Below are 18,058 nucleotides of genomic sequence, written 5' to 3'. Positions count from 1 at the left end.
ACAGAAACATTCACTCAACGTTGCTCAGAAAATAGTAAATACAAATTGATCTTCCATTTTCTTTTATGTTACAATTTTTAATTAAATATATTGGGATTCAGCCTTTAGAAGCTCAATGAATTACAATATCGTAAAGTTCACTTATTTCAATAATTCAATTTAAAAAGGGTGACTCACATTATATAGATTCATTACACACACATATTTTACATATTTATTTCTTTTAAATCTAATGATTAAAATGAATTAATATTTAAAGTTTATTTTGTCAGAAAATTGGAATATAACATAAAATCAATAAAGAAAGGATTTTAAGTGAGGAAATGTCATCCTAGTGATAAACATGTCCAAGTATATGCATTTAACACTTGTTCAGTGTTCTTTTAGTTTGAATTACTGCATCAATATAGCAAGATTTCTGAATAAAATGCAAAATGTACTTTCTCCTGAAAAGAGGAATTTGGAACAATGAGCAACAGTTCAGTTGTTTCTTGTGTCTGCAGCTCTTTAATCAATGAATCCAGTCTCAGCCCCCTCAAAGTTTTACAACCCTCTTAAGGCTGCACTGTTGCCTGTGAACCCTTTCTAGAAGACTTTATTCCTTCCACATACCTTTCTGTGGAAGCTTTTGGAAACAGCACTTTATACACATCCAACTTTCTTTAGAAATGACATTTTGTGGCTTGCCCTCCTTGCGGATGGTGTCAGTGACTGCTGGACAACTGTCAAGTCACCAATTTTCAATGTTAGGAAAACATTGAATGAATACTGTGATGACTATATCATTAGTAGTTAACCCAGATTTTCCTCACTTTTTTTTCCATAACCAAAATTACCCAAACATCCTACTTGAGCTTTAGCAGCTTTATCACTAAGGTCGGGTGTAAGCAAAAAAAAAAAACACAATGAGAAAGTTTGTTTTCGTAGCCAAATATAATAACATATAGTTTGAATGCATAGGACCTGAAATGTAATAGCCTACCAAACATTGCAATTCAGGAAATTGTGCAGCTCTAAAATATACGCTTTATATGTATCTCTATGTGTAATGAATCTAAATAATATATAAGTTGAAATAAATGACCTTTTTGACAATTATCTAATTTATTGAGATGCAAGTCCGATTTTGAATAATTAAATGTTTTCCAGGTTTGTGATAATGTCAGTTCTGGCTGATTGACAGCAAAATACCCAACAATTCTGATAATATATGAGCTATTTATGTCAGTTATAAAGCAAAGTGGCTAACACGCAGTGTTTACAGTTTTCCCAGTCGTAAGTATTAATTATGATGGAGTAACAAGCACAAGCTGTCTCCTGTGAACTATTTGAAAGCTACATTTTCCTGAACCCCACATTCTGAGAATACACAATCCCCAAAACACCCAAACAAGCCATGCAATATACATGCACACTGGAGCAAAACAAAATGTTCTGTTTCTGTTTTTGATGCTAGGAAATTACACATCAGTAACCCAGTAAAATTTGTTTGTTCAGGATAATGTTCTGCTTGAAGAAGTAGTATTAAAACTATTTAGGACCTGTATAAGTCCAAGTTCTCCCCAGGGTGTAACTCCAAATAAGTAGATGGCTCTCACTTTTAATTTGGCAGATTTTGTTTGGGGTTGACTGTGAGATCAGACAGGCTGTAGTGGAATAACAGTTTTTTTTATTTATTATTATTGTATAAACACTCGTTGAATCAGTGATAATTATTGTTAGGAGGTACATTTCCTGTTGCTGAGCGATGTATCAGTCATAACTGTAATTATTTTAGGCATGATTCATTATTTTGTTGACAGGCGTTCCTTTTTTTTTTAAATGTCATCATCCCCTCGGCACAAATCCTTTTGTTCTTTTGCTTGACACTAACCTGGTTGTTACTCCTGGGCCTTCTTTGTTCTCTTTGCTTTACTTAACGTATTTTGCCCAACCCTCTCTGTTTTCACTATGTCCATTTGCCCGTTGGCTCTCAGTCTTATCTCTTGCCTCAATCAGTTTGCCAGGAGCCGCTGAACACACCAACCGTTGTGCTATCTCTGTAAAATAAAAAAGCCTTGGACCTTACAGAGAGCGTCTGTGTGGGCTTTGGTAGCTGTGTTCAAGGACATTTCCCCTTAAAAGCATATTCACCTATTTATATATTTTTTATTTTTTTCTCAGCAATGCCTCATTTTAAATTAGGTCATTTATTCCTAGAAAAAAGACAAGAAACAAAAGGTTTTTGTTATATAATTTATATACTTTATATATTTTATATGTTCTTACCTTTAGTGATATAAAAAGTGTGTAAGGTAATTAAAACAAACTAATATTAGATCACATTTCCTAGAACTGTCAAAAATATTAAAAAGTAAGCATGCTGTTGATTCTGTAGTTTCATATTTTAGTTAATAGCAACATTTCAGCAATACTTAACACTCTGACAAAAAGTAGGTCAAAATGCAGAAGCAGTGTGTGGAAAAACACGTTTACTTCTTTTATAGGAGCTATGAACATATGTTTTCAAGACTGAGTGCCTGCATCAAAGGAAACATTTTGGTATTTTGCAGATCCGGCACCTTCAGGTACACCAAGGGGGAAATACATCAGCAATACACTCTGTAAAGCAATTTTTTGCTGCCCATCATTCTAGAAAGAGGTCAAAAGTACATTTACCAAACAATTTGTAGTCCGTCTTTCACAGTCAGAAAGATTATTCACAAGTAGAAAACATTCATGACACCTGCCAGTCTTCCTAGAAATGGATGTCAGGAAGTTCATTCCAAGGTCAGAGAGTGCAGTGTTCAAATAAATTATTAAAAGGATATTTCTGAATTTGTTAGATGTTATAAGTCTTTGTAGTCTTGGAAGAGTTGTTAAAAAAGACAATTTTTATTTTTTTTTAAATGACTGAAGGGCTTGCTAATTTACATCTGAACAAGTTAAAAAGACATCTGGAACTATGTTCTCCGGAAAGACTTTACCAAAGTGGAAATGCCTGGTATTAATCCACAGCAATACGACTGGCAGAAACGAGACAAAGGGTGTCAGTAGAAACACCTCCGGCCAGCTGTCAAGCAAGGTGGAGGAGGGGTGATGATTTGGGCTTGTTTTTCTGCCACAGGACTTTGACACCCTGTGATAGCTGAGACAACTGTGAATTTTTTAGTTTACAAAAGAAATTTAGAGTCAAATGTGAGGCCTTCTGTCCGACAGCTGAAGTTCAGCCAACTTTGGAAGATGTAACAAGACAATGAGCCCAAGCACAGCAGCAAGTCTGAAGCAGAATGGCTATAGAGCAAAACAATGAAAGCCTTGTAATGGTCCAAAGTTCAAAGTTTTATGAATGCTCACACACATCAAGGAACTGAAAAAAACATTGTAAAGAGGAACTGGCTAAAATGTCTTTATATTGATTATAGAGACACATTTTTATCAAACATATGCAGCAAAAAAGTTTTAAGCAGAATAGGACAAATGTTTGTATTTGTTTTACAGTTTTTAAACTGCTAAAACATTTATATCTCAAAATGACCTAATTTCTAATCAGTCCACTCAATAGTTAAGAAAATTAAGAGGATTGAATTCCAATTAGGAAGTCGTCAGCATGTTTTATTGTTTCGCCATGTGCAGCTGCGAACCCGTTTACAGCCAGCTAATCCCAATGGCCGTTTATCTTATCTTCAAGATGTTGATAAAACACACTAGGCAGACTGTGCTGCGTGAAGGTGCAGATCTGTTTCTGGATGTTGGTGGGGACTTCTCTTCATCACCGGTGGAGCCAAGGAAATGACATCATGTCCCTGCAGCGGTTTAAAGCGCAGCTCTGACAGGACTGTCATGACAAAAGAGTTTCCCCGGAACATCACGGTGCACAGAGGACAGGAAAAAAATTTCCCTCAGGCTGTGTTTTCTTAGTTCCTGTCTCCCACTTCTAGTCCATCAACTGCTTTCTGGCGTTTGAAATTTCCCTCTCGAATGTGTCTTCTCTGCTTTTAAATGTAGGCCATGGAGGTTGGGAGCAGAAAGTTCTCCAAATTAGTACTTATTCACTGAGTGGGAGACGCATCATTGTGTCGGGAAGATCCAGCTCAGCAGCTCCACATCTCTATTTCACTTGTAGATTTTCAGCCTGCACTTGGACTTGCACATTAGTTTTTTGTTCCAGTCTTACTTGATATGTATGTATGCGCTCTTTGACGCTCTCTTCTGGGTGTTGACAATTGAAAATAAATTAACATTCCTGGGCTTTATTTTTGTCTTCTCTAAGCCTGTTGAGAGAACTTGGAGGCAAACCCATGAGGTCAGGCCGTACTCACAGCCCATCAATCCCCCTTGCTGACCCCACTGCCCCATTTCTTTCTCCTCCTTCCATTCTTTGCCTCCTTTGCCAGCCCCCCTCCAACTCTCACATCTTTTTAGTCCCTCCTGTCTTAGAAACTCCCACACTCGCCCCCTTCTCCCCCATCTCTTTTTCACCGGACGCCTCTCCAGCTTGAGTGAGGCATACGCAAGCTTTGTCAAAAGAGCCTCGCATTCAATCAGGCGGCTGCTGCAGGCAGCCCTGTATTTCATGTTAAGACATGTGGGCCGTCTCCTCCTGTCCATTTGTTTTAATTATCCTTTAATTGCTCGCTGTCCATTTTTAAATGCCTGTTTATTATTTCTATCAGGCCGATGTGAAAAATTTGCTGTGGACTGTGATTTTCTCCATTATCTTAACTGATGATTGATCTCTCTCCTTGGGTTTCAACTGTGTCGGCATGAGAGACAAAAGAAAAACAGATGTCAGGAATGTTTGTGAATCATTTTTCATTTCGTTGGTGGGGCTTTCGTCCTTTTCTCCAGACAGATATACTGTTAATGGAGGGAAAACCTTGGTGAATATAATGTGTGTTTTAAAGAGAGGGAGCTTACTGCACAGATCGAAATGAACGCCCTTTATCTGTTGTCATCTGGTGTGCAATAAATGTGTGGATTCATTAAAAATAATCATACCGTATATTGTAGGGGTGACAGTTATAAATCTGTCTTTTTTTAAACTTTAAACGATTTGAGATTCACCAATTAATCAGCCAGAAATCGGAAATGAAGGACAAACGATCAACTCTTACCATTTGTAGTCTTTAAACCGATTAATCAACAGCCTGTACTTTGATTAGGCCTGCATCCTGGTAGGAAGCCATGTAAATGTGTTTTTGTTTTGATTATTGTTATGACAATATTAGTGATGGCGACTGAGCGATAATAATTTTGATAGGACATTTTACTTAAGTTTTATTCATATTTCATTGACTGAAATGTAGTTTTATTTTGTCAGATTTTAGTCATTTGTTGTCATTTTAGGTTCAGTCGACTAAATGTACAGTAAATTTAGTCGACAAAACATGAAGTCATAAGAGGAATGCACTTTATGACCTCCTTCGTCTTTCAGGTAAATTGCAGGAGAAATTTAATTTGTCCTGCCTCCCTCCACACAACTGAAATTAGATCTGATTGGATTTTCTCTCCCTCCTGCATTTTGTCTTGTTTTTATTCATAGACAAAAATATAATCGCACAGCTATTTAGAATCTGTTTTTTCAAATTTCTAGGTTGTGAAAAAAGGTGGTTTCCGAAAACGATGACAAGAGTTTTTGGTCATCAAGATATACCCACCACTTTCTAGGAGCTTTAGCATCTCAGACACTAAAACCTATATCAAGGGCAGTGAAGGTCCATCCAACATCATTTGTATGCAGAGCATGAATGTACCACACTTGAAAAATAATAATCTACCAGGTATTGCAACCTAATAGTCCTTTTCAATTGCTATATTGCATATGCTGATATTGAGAAGATGATTGCGATTTGACATATTTTGCATTTCTATTTGTAAGTAAAATAACCAGCATTTTCACCAACCAACCATACCTTAATTAGGTCTGCATACAATTAGGAATAAATTTGATTGTGATGTTTTTATTGAACATTGTAATAATGATAGCAGTAACTGGGATTCCTACACATTTTCCTTACACTTCTCATTCCTCTATATCATCAAGGGGCTCCTACCATGAGCTTTAGCATCTTAGATACTAAAAATCTAAATTGCCTTTGCAGTCAGTGTCCATCCAACTGGGCTAATGTATTATTTGCGAGTAGAGCACTTTGATTTATTTCTTTGCGTTGGAAAAAAACTGCTAATTTATCACATTTTTTCTCGTTTATGTGTTGTACCATTAGAATGAAAAAAATCTGAATTAGTCAAAATTGTAAGTGGCAGTTTAAAACTTAAAGAAAACCATGACAAAGATTATTGTGCAGATGATCCTTATGCAGAAATGCTAGCCCTGTATCAACCTCAGTTTGTAGGCTGGAGCGTGGCTTAGTGCAGATGATTAACCGGTAAAATATCTAAGGGTTGAAGAGTGACTCATTTACCTTTTAAAATAATGTTCTGCTCGAAAACACTGAGTCCCTCATCCACCAAATTACGTCAGCCCCCCTGTTCCTTGATGTGAAATTATGATGCATCTGTCAGCACTCGTGTAAAACATCTTCATGTTAATCGCCTAATCCGTTTATCTAAAGTCTGGACCAATTCAATGCAGAACCCCACCAAACAAAACAGTGTTTTTCAGAAAAGATGAACATGGCTGTGTCCTCCACAAGCTTAAGGGAGAGAGGGGAAATGTTGCTCAGCAGGTCGACAGCTGATCAGGAGAAAGAACCCTGGGGTGAAGAGGGCAAGCCTTCATCTTCGAGGCTGGGCAGGATCTTGCCCCCTGGTGTCTGAAGGGACACAAAGGGGGGGGGGGCCCTCAGCAGGTCCTGCCGACTAGAAGGGCAGGGGCAAGCCCCCCACCCAGCGGTCCCCAACAGTTTCCAGTCCTCTCCTGTCAACCACTATTATGATTATGCCACAGCCTGAAATCTCATTTTTGGAGGATGATGCATGACTTCAGTATTGAACCTGTGGCAGCGGTGTTGGTAAACTGAGGACTGCTAGCTGCCTCAGCAGACATGGACTAAGACTTCCCATACAGGAAAACGAGCCCGCTCCTCTTTGTTCTTATCTGATCTGCTTCGGCGCCACTGCCAGATAAACAACTGCAAGAAAAATAAAAGTACAATTCCTATAAAGCCACTCAAGATTGGCTGATAATTTTTAAGTTGGCTGCATGTGTGTTTCCTTGGCACAGAGTTTGCTGCTCAACTGTTCAGGGTGACCTCAAATAAAAATAAAGCTTCGACAGGCTATTTGGAGAACCAGCAAGCTTCTATTCCATCTCTACCAGGTTCTGGTCACGTATTAAATACGCCTAATTTTGCTTGAATAATGTCTGAGTATGCTAATGTAAAAACTCTCCCATGTTTTGTGGTTTTTTTTATGTTGCCAAAAATATCTAGGTATATTGGTGAGTCCCAGACAATTATCAGTGCTGACTGCTCTGCTGCCCATATTTTGGGCTCATTATAAAATAATCAGGGCATTTGAAATGTGGCTCTGAGGGAGCAACAGTCAGCAGTGGGACACATTTACTCTCCTCTGCATGAAGAGAAGTAGCAAGTGACCAGTCCTATGTGTGTGAATGGGCGGATGTATTATTTAGAGATGCACTGATCAGACATTTTGTGGCCAAACTTCAGTTTCTGCTTTTGTGAAGCTTTGATCCACTGAAAGCGACCTTAGCAGAATCCTTTTTTTCTTCAATAACCCAACTTTAGAGAAGATATAAGAACATTGATTAAATGTTTTTTCTACTCTTTATTCTGTAAAGGATTATTATTAATGTTAGGAGCGTGAGGTCACTATAAAGCAGAGTTTAACAATTTTTTTTTAAGTTAAGTTAAGACAGGATTAATGAGCCGACATTTCAAACTGACTTTAGCATCTTATCTTAGTGGGCAGCGCTGTTAACATGGCTTGCAATAAAAAAGCGACGGTCTGCATGTTTATGTTATGAAAAATGTAGATCGCTACCTGAACTCAGATTTATAACATTTCCAAATCTACCAATGGTTCATTACAGATGACTAATTCCTAGAGGTATAAAACAGTTGCTGTACATCTGTTCAGTCTTCCTGTTATCTGCTGAAATTCTTGCTCTCTATCGTCTTCTTCGCGTCCTGCTTGAACCTCAGACATGTCTTGACATGTCCTAAAAATGTCCAAAAAAACAGTTTCCTTATAATTAGCAAACGCTGAGTGTTCTTCACTTGGTACCAATTACACATTATTTTTTCTCTTTAGGTTGTGTATTTTTTACTCACTGATAATTGAAATAGGAAGTGAACATTATGCATCAATTCAAATTTTGTATTTTAGTAAGATCCAATTACTAATTTTTGATGTTATTTCAAACAACTCACAGGCAGTAAAAGTAGGTTACTCTTGACCCTCCTTCACTCAGACACTTCTACACTTCACCTTAGTAATATTGCGCAGAGGGTGGCAATCACAAGGAAACAAAGATTTACTATATATATATATATATTGTTGTTTCTGAATGTGTTTCCGGATCAGATCATGCATAAACATTACTGACTATATATTGATTTAAAGCATGCATATGGATAAGCGCATGTGTGTGCGTGAGTTTGTGGTCTTTTCACATGTTACATGCAACAGATCCCTCAGTGTTTGACTTTGGTAAGCAGCTTGTCTGTCTTGTGTGTTAGTCTGTCTCAGGCTCTAACCTTTTGCTGCTTGTGGAAACAAAGGACTGATTTTGCCGCCCCTTGATAAGGCGGGAAACAAAAGTAGCTCTTTAAGCTGCTGATGGCGTCCTGTATAACCTGTATGTTGCTGGGGTGACACGCTTCCTGTTTAGCACAGAGACATAGGAGAATAATGCAGAGTACACATTTGGTTGTAATGTTACAGTGCTGAATAGGTACTGAAGTGCATTGTGTGCTTTAGTTTCATGTTGGTACCCTTATAAATGTGTGGGAAAAAATAAATGTTAGATTATCAAGAAATTTAAACATTAAAAATACCCTTGATGGATCAAACTTTAGTTTGAAATTTTGCCTTCATGCTGTTCAGACATTTGCTTGTCGTTTTTCATAAGTAATCTACAGATGAATTCTTGAGTCTTGTCTCACATCATGAATGCACCAACACTATAGTGATACTGATGTTAACCTTTCAACTGCTAAATTCTTACACAGATTTTCCTTTGTTTTGTTTACCTCTAGACAAAAAGATGCTCGGCGATACTTCTCAGAAACCTACTGATCACTGAAGTCTTTCCGGCTCTCCGTCCTCCAACTGCGACACTTTGAAGTCCTGTTATCAGCCCACCAATCACTCGGATCGTTTGCTAACTGCGGCACAATGACCTCTGCACTGTGGAGGTGTGCAGTGTTTCGCTGCCTCCTGCTCCTTTTCCTGTGCTTTCACTATACACAAGGTGAGTTCTTAGAAGGTGGAATTAATGCGATTCCAGTCAACCTTTGGTGGAGCTTTTTAGTATTCAACACACTATGAATCTGTTGAATTTATTAGTGCAAACTGTTGTAAGCTGTTTTTGAGGAGTGAGGAGCAGGCAGATAGGTTGCCAAAGTCTTCTTTGGGTTTAACCTTGAAGTTTAAAAATGTTCAAGACTAGGCATGAACTGGGATGATATGTCATGGTCTGATAACCTTGAGAAAAAAATAGCAAAATTTCACAGTATTTGCCCCAAGAAATGAACACTAAAATGTAAAACATCTTATTGCTTTTATTAAAAACAGCAAAGAAAAAATGTATTCTACTTCTTATAAATTAATATAGAATATTATTACAATTTAGTCCCATTTTGTTATTATAATTATTATATTGTTTATTGTCATAGGTGGAAAAAAGTACAGTGATAAGAATTGTGATTTAACGTTATTGAAATAGATAACAACAAATATTGCGATAAGATTCTATGTCCATATCGCATCAATAATTGGTATTGCTATTTTAGTTCCCAAACCCTGACTTTGTGTTTTTCTGTCATTGGTTAATTTCCAATTGCCTAAAGTTGTCTTTATTGTAAAACAAGGGAAAAGTGTAAAAGCTTTCTTTCAGGCAACTGACCAGCAGTGGGCAGCAGCAAGCGGGGGAGGTGTAATGCTGCATTACTCTTTGGTACATATAGCCAGACAAAACATTTTTTTTCCCAAAATGTAATTAAATTATTTGAAACCACAGGAATGGTATGATGGAAAATGTCTGTAGATTTGAACTTTTGCATAGCTTCATAGTGGAACTACTTGGATATATCTGGCTTTTGATATATTTAAAAAGTGTCTCTGGTTTAACAGTGGCACTTGAAACTGCTGTCAGCGTTGTCTTGTAAAGTCTCAAAATGACACATTTTCTGCTCCAGATTATAATAGATTACATGTGTACTTTGATGAACCATTTTCTCCAAGAAATTATGCATTTTTTATTCCCACCTTGATAAATTGTCACCCAGTGAACATGGAATCATCAAAAAGACATACACAAGGGCGAGGGACTTCGAAATAATGCAAAAAAAAAAAAAAAGGAAATAATGCAACTCCGTTATAAGTCCCCAAATGAAATCCTAAAGCAGTTTTTTCTTTTATTTTTTGATTTTTATCTCAGTTTCCTCTTCCTTTCCTCACTTTTGATTAGCACATTTGGTTGTAATTATAAGTGTTGTGACAAAACACACCCATCTGTTACATGTCAGTCACAACGACTGATGGTTGATGTGTCTGAATTAATGATTATCATTTCCGTCTTTTCCTTTCAGACCCATTGTACGGTGAGACAAAGTAACTTGAAATCACATGGTTGGGTGCCAGGCATTTATTACAGATAGATGTTGAAGCACTTTATTTTAGGGGCCCCCTTTTCAATTTGGGATTTGCATTATTTCTCCCTCTTGCCGTTCTGTGATAGATTTCTTTTCCAGTCCCATTTTAGATCTGGCTCTGGCAGACAATTTGTTAGAAACGACAGCCTGCTACAGAGCAGCCTATTCCAGCTGTCTCTCAAGTAGTAATGCTGCTTTTTGTTTTGTTAGATTAGGTAAAATGGAAGAAGGGCTTGCTGGGGTTCTTGAAGAATAGACCTCTGATTTGGTCTGGCTAGGAAACAAAGTTGAATAGTCTTGTTGAATTTCTTTAAGAGGAATACTGCTTCGGTATGCAGAAAGTACAGGTTTTGGGTTTCAAGTTGATGTGAAGGCTCTCAGGCCCAAGAATGCATATTTGCCAATCTGTCAATAAAGGAGTGTGTGTATGTGTGTGAGTGAGTGAGTGAGTGAGTGTGTGGGTCCATCTGAAAACAATATCCAATTCTGTCCACATGCCACTCACCTTCAGCCCGTCCAGCCCTGAGGGCCTGCATCCTGCCGCTTATGATCTATCTTTCCATCAGCGTCCCCGCAATGCAAACTCCACCTGATAATTACCTCCTGTCCCTCACCAGGAGAGGGTATAATCAGGTTATGATTTTCACCTATAACACTCCCCCCTTGATTTGAACTGCTCACTGACATACCTGAAAAGAAAGCAGTTTTCTCTCAGTCTGCGTTGGCTTTCCTATCTGGTGGGAGAAATGAACACCAGTTTTGGTTTTGTTTTAATAAACTTTGAGCAAAATGCAATGAAACTGACCTAACGGGCTAACATTTTTGTGTGAGGAGGCAAAAATGTGGCCAACAATTATTTTTCTTGAAATAAACAATCTAATTAATTTTCAAATGGCAAAATATTGTCCCCCCCTCCCCCCCCCCTCCCAGTACATAGTTCAGAAATACAAGAGAGAAAAAAGAAAGAAAGAAAAACAAAAAGGGAAAGTTTGACAGCCTGGTAGATTACTGGTAACTTGCTGATGGTTTATAAGAGGTTTTTGGTTCGAGTCAATATTTTTTCAGTTTCTCTTTCTGTAGCGTTTGCTCAGTCTTCCTTTGAGCTAAAATACATGCATGGTTTTGTTTCTTAGGTCTGTCTACAAACAGACCCTTCAGCTGTGCAAAATGAGTGGGCTTCAGAGTTCATCTAACATCCTTCAAGGTCCATTGTGGAATATGACTTTTTTAAAACTGTTCATCCTATTTTGGAAGGATATCCATGTTAACTAGAGGTGTATGCATAAGTCCTAGTTCGGTATGGGAACAGAAAATAACCCTCACCAAAAGCTGGGACAGAAAAATAAACCACCTTTTTTAAAGAGGAGGCTGTAAGTTAGCAGGCTATGTACAGCAAGGCAAAAATATTTTAAAAACACCCATCCAGTTTGAACTGGACGTTGCATGACATGAAGTAGGCTAAAGCCTACTAAATATGCTGTAAAGAATTTTAATTTGAACCAAGACAAAAACAAAGGCACTGAAATTTGTCAGCCTAGAAAGGCTACAAAACCATTTTGGGACTCAAGGCAACTACAGTTAGAACCATTATCCATAAATGAGAAAACAGGATTGGTTGACCTTCCAAAATTACTCCAAGTGTGCCAACAACTCATTGAGGAAGTCTGACAGGAACCCAGAACAATGTCCATAGCATTGCAGGGCTAACATTCTCCAGCTAGGGTCATTGTTCATGACTCTGCATTAAGAAAAAGACTGGGCAAAAATCCATGTTAATTTAAAAACCACTGCTGACCAAAATGAACACATAGGCCCATCTCACATTTGCTGAAAAACACCATAACAATCCCCAAGACTTCAGGTAAATATTGTGTGGGCTATTGTAACAAAGGCCAAACCTTTTGGACGATGTAAATGCTGGTAAATCAAGCTTAATTTTAACACAGCATTTCAGAAAAAGAACATTATACTGACCGTCAAACATGGTGGTGGTAGTGTGATGGTCTGGAGCTGCTTTGCTGTTTCAGGACCTGAACTAATTGCCATGACTGGATAGTGTCTGCAATTCTCAGTAACTCTGAAAATCCTAAAGGAGAATGTCCCACCATCAGATTGTGATCGTAAGTTCAACTCCACTTCGGTTATGCAGGAAGTGGGCAGGACAGTGATTCAAAGTGCACTAGCAAGTCCACCTTCGAAGGGTTAATAAAAAGGGAATTAGAGTAGCCACCTGCTAAAGATGGTACAACCAGATGTTAGGAATAGGGGGGGAGTTACTTTTTCTCATAACCACACTGTATTCTTGGTCTGACTGCATGTACCTGTGAGTGATTTTTTACCCCTAATAATTCGAGTATAAATACATGTACCCTTACACCTTTACTATTGAGTGTTTTTTTTATTATTTTATGAAAACTTGACAAATGTTTGCCTTGTATTTATGTGCATTAAGGCATGCTGAAACTTTACTGGTGCCACAAACTGCTATACAAGTCTACTCCATGATTAATGCTCCGTTGTGGAAAAAGATGTTTTCATAAAGTCCCGCTGACTTTTGTCTTCAAACATTCTATGTTCCTCCCATCACTCCACAAGACTTGTTTACAAAATACATCAGCCTGGTTAGAATATTCATCTGTAAATCTTCAATAGCGATGTTTATGGGCAGCATAAAAGACTGCTTTTCTTCTTCTGTTTGTTCTTGTTTTGAGGCTGTGTTTGTGCAGCTGTTTTTTGTATCACTGTGCAGTCTGTTAAATGTTGCTGTAGGTCTTCAGCAGTCAAACGGGGGCTTTAATGTCACTGTCGGAAATCTTTAGTAGCAGCTGTATCACAAAGTTTTTTTTTTCTTTTTAACATCTTAACTCCACACCACCACTGCTCCTGTTAACTGCCGTCCCTTAATTAGATCTCAGATCGAGGAAATGGCTACCTGGGCACGACTTCACTATCATCTACTGCTTTGTGGGCATCAATTATTTTAATTATCAGAGTGCTTGGCAGCTGCTTAGAGGAGTCTATGGGTGCTGATTGCTGGGACAAGGTTTGAGGAGGACAGAAATAAACCTTAGAAATTTTCATCACCTGGGGTTTAATAATTCTGAGTAGGAAGAAGCCATTGCACTAATGAGCTTATTAAGATCTGAGAAGTTGTTAAATTAACGGAGAATTGACCTTTAATTTAATCTGAAATGATGAAAAAATGAACACAAAAACAGAAATTTGGCTTAAAATATCTTTACTTTACCCCAACTTAAGGCTTTAAGTAGGTTGGCATATTTTTCATCAAACTCTACAGTTTACATAAGACAAGTTTTGCATGTATCTAATTCATTATTCTCAGCAAAAGAAAGCTAATATACTGGCAGTCCTTCATATGCTGTATTTATACTAACAGACTGTCAAATGAATATTTTAGGTAGGGTACTCAGAACAGTAGCTCTTTTAGCATTGGAGAACTTTACTTTATTGCACTGTCAATGCTTCCATATTATTGTTTACTGTGCTGCAAGCAGAGAGCTAACAAGTATAGTTGCAGGGATGCATGCACCGTACACTTCTTGTTCAGTAAATATCCGCAGATAGCAGCTGCATTGCAAACATAGTGGAGAACATAGCACCAAGACAAGCCAGTATACCCTCACAGGAGTCAAACACAGAACCCAAAGAACAGGAGATAGTGGATATATGCACTTCAGGTGAGGAGGTGACCCTCAAGGATATGATGTGGGAGGGATAAAAATCATAATTCTGTCCTTGTGTGGTAGATTATCTGTTCAAAAGAGAAAACTACTACGCAGAAGGTCATTACTCAAGATAAATAGATGAAATTGCTATGACTGATGATATTACTTGTGACTGATTTCATTGAAAAGCAATTTTAACTCTATTGTAATTAAACCTTGTTGTTTCTAATCTCTTCATATGCATTCACAATTAGTCACATTATCACAACAAACATCTATGTATTTTGTTGGATCTATATGTAATAGGCCTTCACAAAGAACTGGATAATTTGGACGGGATACCCAATTTTCAAACATCTTTACTTTGATACGTCTGACCCTAACCTGAAAATTCAGACTTGCCTTCAGAAGCCACCTGGTTAGTAAATAAAGTCAATCTGTGTGAAATTTAATCTCAGTATAAATGCAGCTTTTCTGAGAAGGCTTCAGAGGACAAAACATAAATGAACAAACAGCAGACAGGTCAAGGTGAACCATAATCAGAAAAGAAGCCAGGAGGCTTATGGTATCTCTAAAGGGGCTGGCCACTAGCCTAATATAGAAGACACACAAAGAAGAAAGTGCTCTGATCAGATGAGAACATTGGGAAACTGAACTTTTGGCCAAAATTTAAATTTCTGTGTGTGGAGGGAAACTACATTTGTGCATCACCCTGAACACGCCATCCCTGTGGTAAAACATGGTGGTGACATCATCATGCAATGGGTATGCTTTTTGTCATGAACAGGAAACCTGGTCAGAATTGACGAAAGTACTAGACCCACAGCCAGGACTAAAATGAAATGCATTAGACCAAAGCATACTAGTGTGTTGGAATGGTCCAGCCAAAGTCAACAATACATTTATTTGAGAGTCTGATTTAAAATGAATGTTCACAGATGCTCTCAATACAATCAGACTGAGCTTGAATTGTTTTTCTAAGGGGAATGAGCAAACAATTCAGTTTTAATATGGGCTATCACAAATGCTCAATACAAATGCACACCACACTTTTTCCTTCCACTTCACAGTTATGCACTACCTTATGTTGTTCTAATAAATAAAAACCCCCAAAAATATATTGGAGTTTGAAAACGAAACTTGACAAAATATGAAAAAGTTTAAGGTGTGTGAATACTTTTACAAACCACTGTATGTCTTGTTCCTCGCCTGCCTGATTTGTAGTCTTTTCCCCTCACTTCCTTGTAGCATTTTGTAACCGGTCTATAAACGATGTTTCTGGCGGAGGAAGTAGGTCATGCAGGTATTGGAAACTGTTGTATATCTCTCAGACCGCTGCGGAGCTCCTGTATAAAGATATGAAAGACGACAACCTAATTCAAAAGGAGCAGCCACAAAGGGGGAGCAAGTACCAAACGGCTTATCTGCTGCAACTGAATATGAGCTGCTATCTGAGTCATTAAAGGAAAGAAAGACCAGTTTGGGAGGGGCTGTGTCATAAAATGTCAACTTCTGTCTGTGTTTTAATATAAAATAGTCTAACTGAAGCTTGTTTTATAAAATTGCACAAAAGTATGTTGTTAAAGATCAAGTGGTTTGTGTTTGAAAGGTGTTTTATATCTATAGAAATGAGGATCAGAGTAAAGAGGGAGTGTTTGCCAAGGTCCTAGGAAAGTTGTTCCAGCACAAATAAAGTGTTGAGAAAAGACTTTCAGCTGCAATTTTTTTTTGAATAATGAACTCTCTTGAAAAAAAAAAAAAATCTGTATGAAAAACGAGGCGATTTATTTCTGGAGACCTGTCCCACAACATCATTTCTGCCACTTGTGAGCCCCTGCTGCTCTGGATAACACACTGTACGCCTCTCACTCAGGGTTTTCTTGTTGATAGAGAGAGACCCCTCTGCTGAACACACCAGCGTGCTTGTGTTTCTCCCCCAAAAGGTCGCGGAGGTTAACGCCACGTCTCGGCACAACATTTGTGTCAAGCGGTGCCATACATTGTGCTGACGGAGGGCCCTCCCTCGTGCCACGCTGGTATTTCCAGTCTTGGGCTTGACAGGGTTGAGGGGGGAGGCCATTGTGCTCCAACTTCTCTCTGGCCCCGGGCCATACACAACCAGTCTGTCATCCATTGATATGCTTGGCTTGCCGTTTTATGATTCATATTGAATGCTGCGGGTCCATGGTAGGGCGATCATGAATTATCTGCTAACCGTGGGAGATTCACAGATGACTGGTCAATCTGTGTGGTGAGAACAAGCATAGAGGAAGGGAAAATGTGATAGATCAGCGCTTCATTGAAATTCTGCCCAACTGGAAGTATTTCAAGAAATAAGAGCAGGGGTTCATCATCTGGACTGCACAGGCTATCCTGCTGTTTGGAAGTCACATGGAGATTGAAAAATGATCTCATTTTTTTTTTCTTCCAATTTGCATAACTAATATAATACAGTGTCTTGCAGAACTATTAATACCACTTGAACTTGAACATATTTCTATCTTTATTGGAATTTTAAAATAATAGACCAACAAAACATAGAGCATAATTATGAAGTTGAAGGACAATATGCGTTTTGTTTATTTGTCATGTTACATTGATAAACCTGTGTATTTTATTGGGTTTTTGTGTGATAAACCAGTAAAAAGCAGTACATAATTGGTAAGCTGCAGGAATATAATGACTGATTTTCAAATTTTTTACATTTTAAATCCTAAAAGTGCTGTTTGCATTTGGATTCCCCCCCTTTTTCTCTAATACCCCTACATAAAACCCACTGCCTACACACTGGGCTACAAAACCTACCAAATAAGAAAACAGAGTTATGTGTGTAAATTAGTTCGAGTATAAATACAGCTACAGGACCAGGGCGACGGTGGTAGAGGTTTGTCCTGTCACCGGCGTGTTGCTGGTTCGAACCCCAGAACTCTGACCCAGTGGTCAGAGGGCCCAGTGGCACTGATTGTGTGGCGGCCTCACTTCCGTCAGTCTGGGGCAGCTGTGGCTACAGTGTAGCTTACCACTGTCAGTGTGTGAACACGTGTATGAATGGGTGGATGACTGATTGTAATGTAAAGTGCTTTGGGGTCCTCGGACTTGGTAAAGAGCTATACAAGTGAAGGCCATTTACCATTTACTCTGTATAGGCATCAAATGTTTGTTAGAGAACATTAATGAACAAACAGCATCTTAAAGATCAACAAACTGTCATGGAGTGACATTTTGGACTTTGTGGGTTCTTTGATGGTTTATTTTGTAATTTAGATTCTCCTTATGGACTCTTTGTTTATTTCTTAGGTTATTGTTTCTATGTTCCCTTCTAGTTTCTCTGTTTACTTTAGTTCATATTTATTCTAGTTCTTTATTTCCTCCTCTGATTTATTCTCTTGCTTAGTTTGTGTTTTCTGTTGTTTATTTAGTCCTTTCACTCTTCCTCAGCCTTTGTATTTGTTTCACCTGTTCCTGCTGCTTCCCTGCCTCCTTGTCGCACCTGTTCTCAGTTCCCTTGATTACCTGCCTTTGTCTTTCCCCAGTATATTAGTTGGTTTGGTGTCTCTGTTTGTGGCTGGTTCCTTGTGTTTGTCACTACCC

The 18,058-nt window shown here is 38.3% G+C and overlaps 1 protein-coding gene across 14 annotated transcripts in view; it reads left to right on the top strand.

Moving 5' to 3' along the window:
* Positions 1–18,058, top strand: part of LOC124869695 (adhesion G protein-coupled receptor L2-like) — a 143,752-nt gene that overhangs the window by 23,611 nt on the left and 102,083 nt on the right. For all 14 annotated transcript variants that reach the window (XM_047367722.1, XM_047367723.1, XM_047367724.1 and 11 more), the window contains exon 2: positions 9,165–9,379. In XM_047367722.1, coding sequence (XP_047223678.1) covers positions 9,304–9,379 — 76 coding nt within the window. In that variant the 5' untranslated portion in view covers positions 9,165–9,303. The remainder of the gene's footprint in view (positions 1–9,164; positions 9,380–18,058) is intronic.

The sequence above is a fragment of the Girardinichthys multiradiatus genome, chromosome 6 (genome assembly GCF_021462225.1).
Source record: "Girardinichthys multiradiatus isolate DD_20200921_A chromosome 6, DD_fGirMul_XY1, whole genome shotgun sequence".
In the NCBI taxonomy this organism is placed as follows: domain Eukaryota; kingdom Metazoa; phylum Chordata; class Actinopteri; order Cyprinodontiformes; family Goodeidae; genus Girardinichthys; species Girardinichthys multiradiatus.
Note: the sequence above shows the minus strand (reverse complement) of the source record. Positions and strands in the feature narration are given on the sequence as shown.